Genomic DNA, 12,308 nt, shown 5'->3' with positions numbered 1-12,308 from the left:
GTAGTTTGCCCACCCCTGCAGTAGACAGTGACTTAACTTGATTAGTTAGTCCACATGGATGGGTTGTTCTCATGAATGGGACTGACTTAAACGGGTTCTCTCTGTCTCTGGGTTAGGGCTGTTTTTTGCTCTTTGTGTTTACCTTTTCATTTACTCCTAACATTTCCAACCTGTACCCAATATATATATAAAATCTGAAATATATACATAAATAAATAAATATATATATACAGTGAAGAAAATAAGTATTTGAACACCCTGCTATTTTGCTATTTCTCCCACTTAGAAATCATGGAGGGGTCTGAAATTTTCATCGTAGGTGCATGTCCACTGTGAGAGAGATAAACTAAAAAGAAAAATCCAGAAATCACAATGCATGATTTTTTAACAATTTATTTGTGTGATACAGCTGCAAATAAGTATTTGAACACCTGAGAAAATGAATGTTAATATTTGGTACAGTAGCCTTTGTTTGCTATTACAGAGGTCAAACGTTTCCTGTAGTTTTTCACCAGGTTTGCACACACTGCAGGAGGGATCTTGGCCCACTCCTCCACACAGATCTTCTCTAGATCAGTCAGGTTTCTGGGCTGTCGCTGAGAAACACGGAGTTTGAGCTCCCTCCAAAGATTTTCGATTGGGTTCAGGTCTGGAGACTGGCTGGGCCATGCTAGAACCTTGATATGCTTCTTACGGAGCCACTCCTTGGTTTTCCTGGCTGTGTGCTTCGGGTCGTTGTCGTGTTGGAAGACCCAGCCACGACCCATCTTCAATGCTCTGACAGAGGGAAGGAGGTTGTTCCCCAAAATCTCACAATACACGGCCCCAGTCATCCTCTCTTTAATGCAGTGCACTCGTCCTGTCCCATGTGCAGAAAAACACCCCCAAAGCATGATGCTACCACCCCCATGCTTCACAGTAGGGATGGTGTTCTTCGGATTGTACTCTTCATTCTTCTTCCTCCAAACACGCTTATTGGAATTATGACCAAAAAGTTCTATTTTGGTCTCATCTGACCATAAAACTTTCTCCCATGACTCCTCTGTATCATCCAAATGGTCATATGCAAACTTAAGACGGGCCTTGACATGTGCTGGTTTAAGCAGGGGAACCTTTCGTGCCATGCATGATTTCACATCATGACGTCTTAGTGTATTACCTACAGTAACCTTGGAAACGGTGGTCCCAGCTCTTTTCAGGTCATTGACCAAGTCCTGTCGTGTAGTTCTGGGCTGATTCCTCACCTTTCTTAGAATCATTGAGACCCCACGAGGTGATATCTTGCATGGGGCTCCACTCCGATTGAGATTGACCGTCATGTTTAGCTTCTTCCATTTTCTAATGATAGCTCCAACAGTGGACCTTTTTTCACCAAGCTGCTTGGTAATTGCTCCGTAGCCCTTTCCAGCCTTGTGGAGGTGTACAATTTTGTCTCTGGTGTCTTTGGACAGCTCTTTGGTCTTCGCCATGTTACAAGTTAAAGTCTTACTGATTGTATGGGGTGGACAGGTGTCTTTATGCAGCTAACGACCTCAAACAGGTGCATCTGATTCAGGATGATACATGGAGTGCAGGTGGACTTCTAATGGGCAGACTAACAGGTCTTTCAGGGTCAGAATTCTAGATGATACACAGGTGTTCAAATACTTATTTGCAGCTGTATCACACAAATAAATTGTTAAAAAATCATGCATTGTGATTTCTGGATTTTTCTTTTTAGTTTATCTCTCTCACAGTGGACATGCACCTACGATGAAAATTTCAGACCCCTCCATGATTTCTAAGTGGGAGAAATAGCAAAATAGCAGGGTGTTCAAATACTTATTTTCTTCACTGTATATATATATATATATATATATATATATATATATATATATATATATATATATATATGTATATTAGGGTGCATCAAAAAACACAATTATTGAATTTTGATATGGCCGGGTACTAAAAGTGTTCCAATATATGTAGAAACAACACATACAAAATATTTTTCCAATACATGATTATTTAGGGGTGCCACCATACATCTGTTTTTGTGGAATAAAGTGGTGAACAGTGCTCAATGGTCGCCATGGATATTTGAGGTCAGCAAAGACTGCAGCTCAAGAACTCTGAGGTGATCTTTATGTTTTTGTTGGTATTTATACTCCTATTACATATTACTAGCAAATTTGTGGTTTTGTCTTTGTAATTTGAATGATTTGTAGACATATTTATAGGTATTTAGTGCTCATTGCCTCTACTGTAGCTAACATTAGCTAACTACAGTTCGCTAATGACAGTTAGCTATTAGCTGAGCAAGCAAAACATCAACAGTAACATAGAGTTGACAGTATTGCTGATGCCTCATATTCATTGAGAGTGGTACTGTAGTCCTACATAATCTGATATACACGTGCCCATTTATTATTTTAGGCACTGTGCAGCACAACCCACCAGCTCTCCTAAGATGCTGCCCTCAACAACTAGTTCCTTTCAGACTAGCAGTCACAGCTTGGTCTTTGGTCTTTCATAACCCTATAGAAAATGATGCTGTATAGACGTTCATTGTACTCAACATTTCCAGGTCAACGTTTTGGCAATTAGACTAGAAATTGCACATTTTCCGAAATTTTACAAAAGTTTATGTGTGAGGTGGCACCCCTAAATCTCAATGGATTTCCTCAAAACTTTGCAAAAGACATTTATATGTTCATTACAAAAAATGGAATGCCAGCCAAATTGATATTATGAATTTAAAATTTTCCATTCAAATTTGATGCACCCTATATATATATATATATATATATATATATATATATATATATATATAGGAACAACATTTAAAATATCAGGCAATACGCAATACAAACAAAAGCAACCGCTAGCTGAGTGTGGCGACTTTAAATTGGCAATTCTTTTACAAACTCGACAAAAGAGAATTGGACTGGATGTCGGTGTTTGTATAAAAGGATGTGGTCTTCATTGTGAACCAACCTATATCCAGTGGTGAGAACGATGCCGTTCTTCTTCCAAATGATATGAGGTTTGGGGTTTCCCCCCACTTGGCACTCAAAGGCGACGCTAGCTCCCTCCACTAGCTTCTGGACCATCGGCTTCTTGATGAAGAAAGGAGCAGCGGGCTCGCCTGTGCTCACCTCCACCGAAGTTTGCTCTTTAGTCTCAACTGCAACACTGAAGGAGCCAAAAGAGTGTGGTCAAAACGTCAAACAGGTGCATCACATTACAATCAAAGCTAACTGGACTCACGTTTTCTCATGAGTCATTTCCACTTGTGTGACAGCCATCGTCTCTTCTCTGCTCTCAAGTTCTTCTGAAACTATGGTATAGAATGGACCAATTTGACTTACAACTGAACTGCAGTGTTGAGTTAAAGTGACTTTGACGCTGCTCTGCTACCTTTGACCAGGAGGTAGCAGGAAGTGCTGACTGTTCCCGCTTCACTGGTGGCAGTGCAGGTGAAGCGGCCGCTGTCCTCAGCAAATGCTTCGCGGATCACCAGTCGGGCAAAACCCTGCTCGTAGCTAATCTGGAAGTCAATGGAGCTCTCGATCTTGAAATCCTCTCTAAACCACATGATGACGGGGGTGGGCTGGCCACTGATTTGGCACTCCAGCGTCACCGACTCGCCTTCAGTCACTGTCAAGTTCTTCAGGCCCTGAACAGAAATAGTGACGCTAAAGTCTTACAAAACAAAAACATACACGGCAGGCCGCGACAGGAAGTACTCACTGCAACAAGAGTGGGTGGAACAACAGGCTCTTGGGCTCTGGTGGGCACTGCAACCACCTCCTGAGGGAAAAAAAACAGCAAAATTGTTAAAGATTGTCATGCTAGCCTGATACCCTGAGGGGACAGACAGATGGACACCAGATGACACCCAAAGGAGGCAATAGAAATGACAGCAGGAAGAAGACAAGGACCTCACAAGGAGGATGAAGGGATGCGTATGATTGGCGTCGTTAAGGTGAGGAGAGCAAACCCGGGTGAAGATCCAAACAGGGTTAAAGAAGGAAAGAAAACAGTTGGGGGAAGAGCTGGACCAACCTGAGGCTCCCAGTCCTCAAACTCCTCCTCGGCATAAAGCCTGCCCACTTCAAATTGACTCTGATATTTGGGAGTCTTAAATGGTGGCGGAAGGAACTCTGGTGCCACTTGAACCTCTGGCACTGCCCGGCGAGACGGACTAGGCGACTTGACCGGCTTGATGACCTTTTGGGGTCTGGTGGGGGAGGACATCTCTTTGTGCAGAGTGGCGATGGCGGAGCCTGTGATAGACACCTGGCCGAGCCAATGGAAACAATGTTAAGCACTGGCCAAAAGCAACTGAGGTGTCTGGCAGTGGAGAGTTAGTGGTTGGACCATGGGGCATTAACACAGCATTGTGGGTTGGTGGGGGGAGATGGGAGTCAGATATGTTCATTTGGGAATTTGGTTAGGCAGAAACACTGACCTACCATTTTGGACATGTATTTTCCTACTTGACGAGCAATGGCGATGTGCCTGGCGATCAAATCAAGCGTCACAGTGCCTTGATCAGTGAAGCCAAGTGAAAAGTTAGCTTTCCATGTTTTTGGTTGTGGGGGAATCCGCGTGAGGGCAACATGCTAACCATATACCACCATGCTCTTAATTGTCCTTTTTGATAAAATACTGTCAATTGAACCTATCTCTAGATTGTACTCTCTGGAAATATACTGTAAAAGTGTTAAAACAAAACCAGGCTTGTGTTGTGGTTACTGTGATGCAGTGGAAATCATCAAAAGAAGAAAGATGGAAGGGGAAGAAAAAGTGCAACACACCAGTCACAGAAGGGTGGAGCCCATGAGTTAAAGTGGGTGTGTTAAAGATGGAATGGTCGTCCAGAAAGGGCGGTGGTGGTGGTGGCAACCTGCCCTCCTTACCTCGCGACTAGCGCCAGCTTTGGGAACAGAAACTTTAGAAACGGTGAAATGTGGATGTGAAGGTGAGGGGGAGCCAGCATCCACGCGGGTGGGAGTGGTCGTCTCAATCTGGAGTGACCAACACAGTTCATTGAGATCACGCACACTCATTATCCCAATACGACATCACTAAAGTCGTTCGACCTGCGCGGACAGCAAGGTTTTAGTAGCTGAGAAATGTTTCTCTCCTGCCACCCGTTGTTTCACTTCCATCTGTGTGGCGTTCCATTCAGTCTGCCGGCCATCATCGTGCACCGCCTGTACGACTTCAACGACCTCTTTAGTGGGCATGTTTGTTTGTTGGATGCCCTCCGCCTGCTGACACAACATGCAGCGCATGAGGCGGTCACGTGACTTTAGCAATGCAGATAAAGAAAACAGAGAGCTTCATCCACTGGGGGCAGCAAGGTTCATCCGACAGTAGAAGAAGAAGAAGAAAGATATGGCAAAGTAGGCGGAGTCAAGAGGGGGAGTGATGCTCGCCAGCTACCTGCTCAGCGGGCAGACCAGCATCAGGTGGTGCCCTGCGGCTGCGGGCCTGATCCACGGCCGCCATCACAGTCGCCACGGCAACACTTCGACCAGACTGGGGCGCATGCTCGGCCTGACGGTCACAATACAGCAAGACAAGTTGACATGCAGGGCCGCACTTCCCGCTTCACATGCTAACAAGACCTCTTGTTGACAAGACGTTAGCACATGTGACATCACACTGTCACACAAAAGAAGTGGCCCCCCCACTTGTCCGCACCACGAGAACGGACAGGATGAAACAACTGTAATGAGGTGTGAAGAGCAAGTAACTTTTACCTCTCTGGTGGCGGTGACCTGCTGCTCCCACTGCTTGCCCGCCTGAAGTCGAGTGGCGCTGCTCATGCTAGTCACGCTAGTCATGCTAGTCATGCTTGTGTAGCTTGCCTCGGCCACGTAGTCACCCTGCTTCCACGGCGGAAGCACATCTGATGAGGCTGACACCTGCAAGATAACAACAACGTGAACCAATGTGAATCAATTTGGTGTTTTTGTTCGAACCTACAAGGTGTCTGGCCACTGTTGTTTCCTGTTTGCGAGTCATGATGGGGGACTTCACAGGTCGGATGGGAGAGACAGACACAGACAGTCTGGAGGGAGATATGGGTCTGTGGATAAAACAACAGAAAAAGCTCCTGTGTCACGATTCTGCTGCTTTGTGAGATTCAGAAGTCTCATGTTGAGCATGTCCGGGTTTCAGAACTTTAGCGGTGTACCTGACGGCTGTGGGCGTCGGCCCTTTTACATGTCTGACAGGTGAAGGTGACTGCTGACGTCCACCGGTCACTTTGGCAAAATAGGCTGGTGGGGATTTGGAGGTGGGCTTCGGGGGGACCCGTGGAGGGGTCCTGTGAGCTAACTGCTGAGTCATCATTCCACCTTCCATGTGCATTTCCATTGTGGTGGTCTGGAAGCTGCCCTCCATCTTGCAAGACAAACATTATGATTAATGACATGAAAGAGTGAGTGGCTTTTGGTTTGATGATGTATCCAAAACAAATGTGTAAACATAGCTAAAAGTGAGCATCTGCATCTTTTGAAAATTCTCAGCTTACCCTCTGGACACCAATCTGCGATGAGGAGATGATGGTTTTGGTTTTCTTAGCAGGAACAGCCTCTTCACCTGCAGACAAGACATCAGTGGGTTAACAGAAGCACGCCAACGGTGCCCCCAGTTTGAAAACCACTGTGCTAGGGTAATATTATCACATACTACAGTATTAATTGGCCCTGTACCCTAGAAACCGCCCATGAATGATACGGGAGAAGGCCGAAATGATACTGTGTCAAAGCCCAGGGCAGTGATACTGATAAAATATAGAGTTTAACCATGTCCAGTATCAGCCCCCGTAGCTGTCCACTCAGAGCGCGCTGCTCTGGTGCACGATACCAGAGCAGCAACCAATGAAACAACCAATCAGAGAACAGCGCACGAGTGCTTAGTGCCTAGTGCCTCTCCTGTCACCAAAAAACCCAAACTTTATTAATGGAACTTTAATTATCAGACATCAGCAATTATTGTGTTTATACTGTTTAGATATAATACATGTAATAAACTGAAAATTTCCCGGAAAAAAATGGTCTTTTGATTAAATAGTACGTGATAATAAGCTCATGATTAAATAGTATGTGATAATAAGATCATCACATGGTTTGTCTGGTATCAGGCCCAGTATCATGCCCGCGCGTGCCAGTATCATGCCCCCAAGTGTCAGTATCAGCCCGAGACCGAAGGTCTATAAGTACTGACCTTGAACCAGAAGTTCAGCAGTGGACGTGGCTCGGCCACTGCTGTTTGTTGCAGTCACAGAATATGTTCCGGAATCCTCCGGGAATGCCTCGGCAATCAACAGACTGTACTGGTCTCCTTCCTGAAGGATCTTGAAGTCGGTCGAGCTCTGGATCTCGGCTCCCTCTCGATAGAACTTAACCACAGGTGTCGGGATGCCCGTCACTTGGACGTTGAGTCTCACCTGACTCCCTTGTCTCACTGTGGAGCTTTGAAGTCTCTGTAGGAAGTTAGGAGGCGCCGTCTCCGCTGCAGACAAAGACCATACCTGTATTACTTTCCAAAAGTCAAAGTCAAATCTACCTGAGGTCTCTCCTGTAATAAGGATGACGAGTAGGTCAATTCAAAGTCTACCTGAGGTCACATAAGTCCAAGGTCTCACCTGTAACAAGGAGTTCGGCAGTGCTGGTTGCTTGTCCAGCTCCATTGGTTGCTCTGACAGAAAATCTTCCACTGTGTGCGGCGGTCACGGCGGGGATCCTCAGAACAGCGCGGCCGTCGCTGAACGAGATCTGAATGCCGGGCAAAGCAGCAGCGGAAAGAACCTGGCCATCACGAAACCAGCTCACCTCAGGAACTGGGGAACCTGGAAGGGAGACAGACACCTACAGGTTCCAATGCTATTTGACTTATTTGAATTAGCTGAGCACAGTCAATCAGACCTCCTTAGCTGGGCATAGCGTCCTACAATGCAGCATACTTGTTGTTGTAGACATGTTTGGCTTACTTAGCTTAGTAAAGCATAGCAGACCTGTTTAACAGTGGACTTGTTTAGTCCGGTTCAGTGGTTCCCAAACTTTATACAGTTGTGTGATCTGATCATCACAATGCAAACGCAACATGACACGAAATTGAAGATAAAGACTTAATCTAACAATCATGTTTACAAATGAAAATACACCCGATATCATATGAAAAAAGGCATTTTCTGCATGGATGATCCTACAGAGCACAAATGCTCAGATTTTTTTCATCGCTAAAATATGGGTTTTATAATGCATGATACATGTAATATATAACACTTGACTTTCTTCCTTGGACTTTTTGATTAGCTACTCTGTTGACTTTTAAATCCGATTTTCTCAGCCGGTTATATATTATGTAGTACGGTTGTACTTGCCAAGGTCCGTGAGTCGATCAGAGCTTTTGCTCTGACTCAGCCATGGGGACCAAAGGCGCTATTTCACTGCCTAAAATATGCTCTAACGTATTTAATTTTGGGGTAGATAGTCATGCTTTTTCAGATATAATTAATCACAGAAATTTGGTAACATTGATACTTATTGTGTCACATTTTCCATATTGCAACATGTTGACTACACCTAAACCAACCCCTTAATATTTAGCAAATAAAATGTACTTTTTAATGTTCTTTTTCACACCACATCACACTACACAACTGACACATAGTAATTTCCAGGCCCGCAAATACTACATGTTAGTGTGGTGAAAATTTGTGAAAACACTAAGTACAATGTTAAGCCTTTCAAACTTGTGGACCGGAGTTATGGAACAAGATAAAAGATATATGGGATATTAATTTACTTTAACTTCGATCTGCAGACGGAATTTCAATCAAATTGAATTGTGCAAAATGTGGGATTTTTTTGCCTGGAAATACTACATGTCATGTGAGGTGAAAAGGAATACACAGGGTGCCACTGTACTGCAGTGTGATGCATGTACATGAAAAATATGACACTTGACTTTCTTCCCTGAACTTTTTGATTATCAAAAACATATGATGGCTACTCTGTTGACTTTTAAAAGCACAACTAAAGTACCCAATGCATAAAGCTAACAATAACCTATTAAAATGTTCCAAAACTAAACTTGAAACACATATATGCAAGAAAAACATTAAAAAGCCACAGCATTTCAGTATGTGAAATCAAACTATGGAACGAACCAAGAAAGGAACTCAAACAATGCACAAAGATTAGCGAACTCAAGGAACAATACAAGCAGTTGAAAATACAAGGATGAAGTCATGTTGTGTTTACTTTGTTCATTTATAGCACCTTCACCATCATATTTTGATGGGTATATCTAAGATCATTATTTATTATGGTTGTAAAAAAAAAAAAAATCATCACTAAAATTGTCATATGGTTACATTACCTTACACTTAAAAAGAAACAAAAACGCCTGGAATACAGGAAGTGAACAATGTAACAATTTAATTTATGTGATGTATTCCATTGTCACCAGATGCATGTTCAAATAAAATTAAAGGCACTATTTTCTGGCATAAAATCTGCTGTAACGTCTTTAATATTTAATCTTCAAGATGAAACACTCTAGATAATGCACAAAATAATCATCAAACTTTCTCATTTGTTCATATGATGCACACAGAACATCATCAACATCAACATCATGCCGTCTCTTTTCTGCTCTGTTCTCCTTGCGCCCCTGAGGCATTCAGGCGCACTCAGAAAACCATTAAAACAATATCTTGCATTTGGTAGTAAGAGTTAAATATCCACATTGACCAAAAGTACATTCCTATATTGACTGACCACCCCTGCTATAGCTACATGAAAGCTACATGGTTTGGTTCACCACTACCTTGCCTTACTTGTAGCGGCAGGTGTCAGTCACAGTTAAACTATACGGCTTGTGCCTACTAAAGTAATGTCTGGCAGTTAAAAAAATGAAAGAAAGAAAGGTGAAAGAAGCAATGGGGGGGGGTGCCTGAAAATAGTAGATGTCGTGTTTGCACAATTGTGGTTAGTGTGGGGTGAAAAGGATTTTTGCAGAAAATCACACAGCTTTTGTTAAAGCAATGGGGACAAAGCACTATCTTCCAGTATAAAATCTGCTCTAACGTCTTTGATATTTGGTGTAGAGAAGTCAATGAGGTACCAAAGTCATGCTTTATCAGATTTATTCATAAGTCAAGCTACATTTCTTCTGCTAATATACTACATAGCGGCCTGCCTCGTGCTAAGGCTAATTCAATGTTAATTCCTAACTGACATGCTACCTATTAAACACTGCCAGTAAAATACGCCTTACTACAAAATGTTAGTGAATGTTATTATTGTTATGAATATGTTACTTTCTTTGCATCTGGTTTCCGGTGTGGTGGACTTGAATTTCTTTTAGTCACTAATTTTTCTAAACTATGTTGCTGTCAATCTGCCAGTTTCAGTCAGTAAATGTTTTTGTACTCGATCTATTTTACAAATCTTGAGTCTGTAATAAATAATACTGTGGGGTTTCATTCCCAGGTTGACTGGCCTTTCATTATCCAGTTGTCTTTGTCACATACTTTTTGGTGTTTATTTTATCATATTTATCACAACACAACATCAGCAAATTTTATTATTATGTTATTGTTCGAATATGTCACTTTATTGGCTTTGCTGTGAGTTCATGACTGCATGTGTTTGAATCTGCTTCCCAGAACGTGGTCAAGAGCCAAGATGGCGTTGGTTCAGAGTACTCGTTGAGCATCATAAGTCACCTACACATCTTCTTCTTTCTCTTAGGGCTTTTCCCTTCAGGGGTCGCCACAGCAAATCAATCTCCTCCATCCAACCGTGTCTACTGCATCTGTCTCTCTCACACCAACTACCCTCATGTCCTCCTTCACTACATCTATAAGCCTCATCTGTGGTCTTCCTCTACGCCTCCTACCTGGCAGCTCTAAATGTAGCATCCTTCTACCAATATATTCACTATCTCTCCTCTAGACATGTCCCAACCATCTCAGTCTGGCCTCTAACATGTAATATCCCTCTGGTGTACTTGTTCCTGATCCTATCCATCCTGGTCACTCCCAATGAGAACTTCAGCATCCTCTTCTCTGCTACCTCTAGTTCTGCTTCCTGTCTTGTCCTCAGTGGCACTGTCTCTAGGCCAAACAACATGGCTGGTCTCATCACAGTATACATGGACCCAAATAGTCCGCTTGCATTCGGTCTATTTGCTCAAACAGAAAGAATTTAACCTTTGTATACACCTCATTCCAAAAGAAATGTGCCGGTCCGAATTAACATATAATTGGTTTCACAGGGGTGGAATATTCCTTTCCCCAAACCGATTGAGGTATCATATACCCACTCAAATGGAAAGTTGTCACGGTGCGTTCTTCTTCTTCTTCTTCTGTTGTTTATTGGCGGTTGGCAAGCAGTTTTCGGTGTGGAACAGAATCTAAACCCTTCCATAATCTATTCATAAGTCCAGTTTTTCTTAAAAAAAGAAAAAACAAATCTGTATATAGCATGTCCCCATTTTAATTGTAAAATATTAGCAAGATTGAATTTGATCTTTTCCTGTTTACATTTATCCCGGCTGCGTTCTTTCAGTACACACTCAGATATGACGTAACACACAACTCAAGACGTTCGTCAATTTAAAAAATGGAGACGGGACGGACGAAAAACTCGCAATGAACTTGTTATTGCAAAAAGTGAAAGAAAAACTTGGGGAAGCCAGTATCACATGATGTTGATGTTTACATTTTACTGCCCATGCCCTATAGACTATTCTGTTTGATTATAGCGCCACATGTAGACAAGAGATTGGAATATTCCTTTCCATGCATACCATTGTTGGAAAAGTCATTCGGAAAGATTCCATTCGAAAAATATTTTATTGAGTACTTTCATTTAGGTTTTTTTTCTAACTTTTTTTTGGTGTCATGACCACTTATTAGTCAGCAGTTGAAAAATGTTATGCACTGAGCACATGTTTATTTCCGATAGCATCAGCACATTAGCATGGCCTGCAAACAACATGGTGTTGGCAGAACCCCCGCCATGCGTGTCCACTTACCACTAACTTGCGCCTCGAACGTGGCGGCACTACCCTCTAGTGCCACGACGCTCTGCAGCGGCTGCATGAAAGTCGGCGCTTGTGTCGACATGTTGCTTGGCTCCCTGCAAGAGAAGAACAACGAAGGTCAGGAGGTCAATAGCAACGGGTTGATGTGATAAGGTAGACATTCCTGGTGATGTTTTATCTTTGTCATGACCAGCAGGCCTGACAACCAGACTCAGGGTTTATTTTGGGATGAGGTCGGGGGGATGAGA

General features: G+C 43.0%; 1 protein-coding gene across 1 annotated transcript in view; it reads right to left on the bottom strand.

The window, feature by feature from the left end:
• ttn.2 (titin, tandem duplicate 2) overlaps nt 1–12,308 on the bottom strand; it is a 182,173-nt gene that overhangs the window by 168,509 nt on the left and 1,356 nt on the right. Inside the window, exons 2-16 of the mRNA XM_078795414.1 lie at nt 12,052–12,155; nt 7,649–7,852; nt 7,228–7,515; nt 6,533–6,600; nt 6,194–6,402; nt 5,983–6,085; nt 5,757–5,921; nt 5,437–5,550; nt 5,091–5,264; nt 4,908–5,015; nt 4,051–4,284; nt 3,736–3,795; nt 3,403–3,661; nt 3,253–3,322; nt 2,980–3,177 (exon numbers count right to left, since the gene is read on the bottom strand). Of these exons, the coding sequence (XP_078651540.1) occupies nt 2,980–3,177; nt 3,253–3,322; nt 3,403–3,661; nt 3,736–3,795; nt 4,051–4,284; nt 4,908–5,015; nt 5,091–5,264; nt 5,437–5,550; nt 5,757–5,921; nt 5,983–6,085; nt 6,194–6,402; nt 6,533–6,600; nt 7,228–7,515; nt 7,649–7,852; nt 12,052–12,142 (2,345 nt within the window). The 5' untranslated portion in view covers nt 12,143–12,155. The remainder of the gene's footprint in view (nt 1–2,979; nt 3,178–3,252; nt 3,323–3,402; nt 3,662–3,735; nt 3,796–4,050; nt 4,285–4,907; nt 5,016–5,090; nt 5,265–5,436; nt 5,551–5,756; nt 5,922–5,982; nt 6,086–6,193; nt 6,403–6,532; nt 6,601–7,227; nt 7,516–7,648; nt 7,853–12,051; nt 12,156–12,308) is intronic.

Source organism: Doryrhamphus excisus, linkage group LG12 (assembly GCF_037039965.1).
Source record: "Doryrhamphus excisus strain RoL-2023G ecotype Guam linkage group LG12, RoL_Dexc_Guam_v1.1, whole genome shotgun sequence".
Taxonomy (NCBI): domain Eukaryota; kingdom Metazoa; phylum Chordata; class Actinopteri; order Syngnathiformes; family Syngnathidae; genus Doryrhamphus; species Doryrhamphus excisus.
Note: the sequence above shows the minus strand (reverse complement) of the source record. Positions and strands in the feature narration are given on the sequence as shown.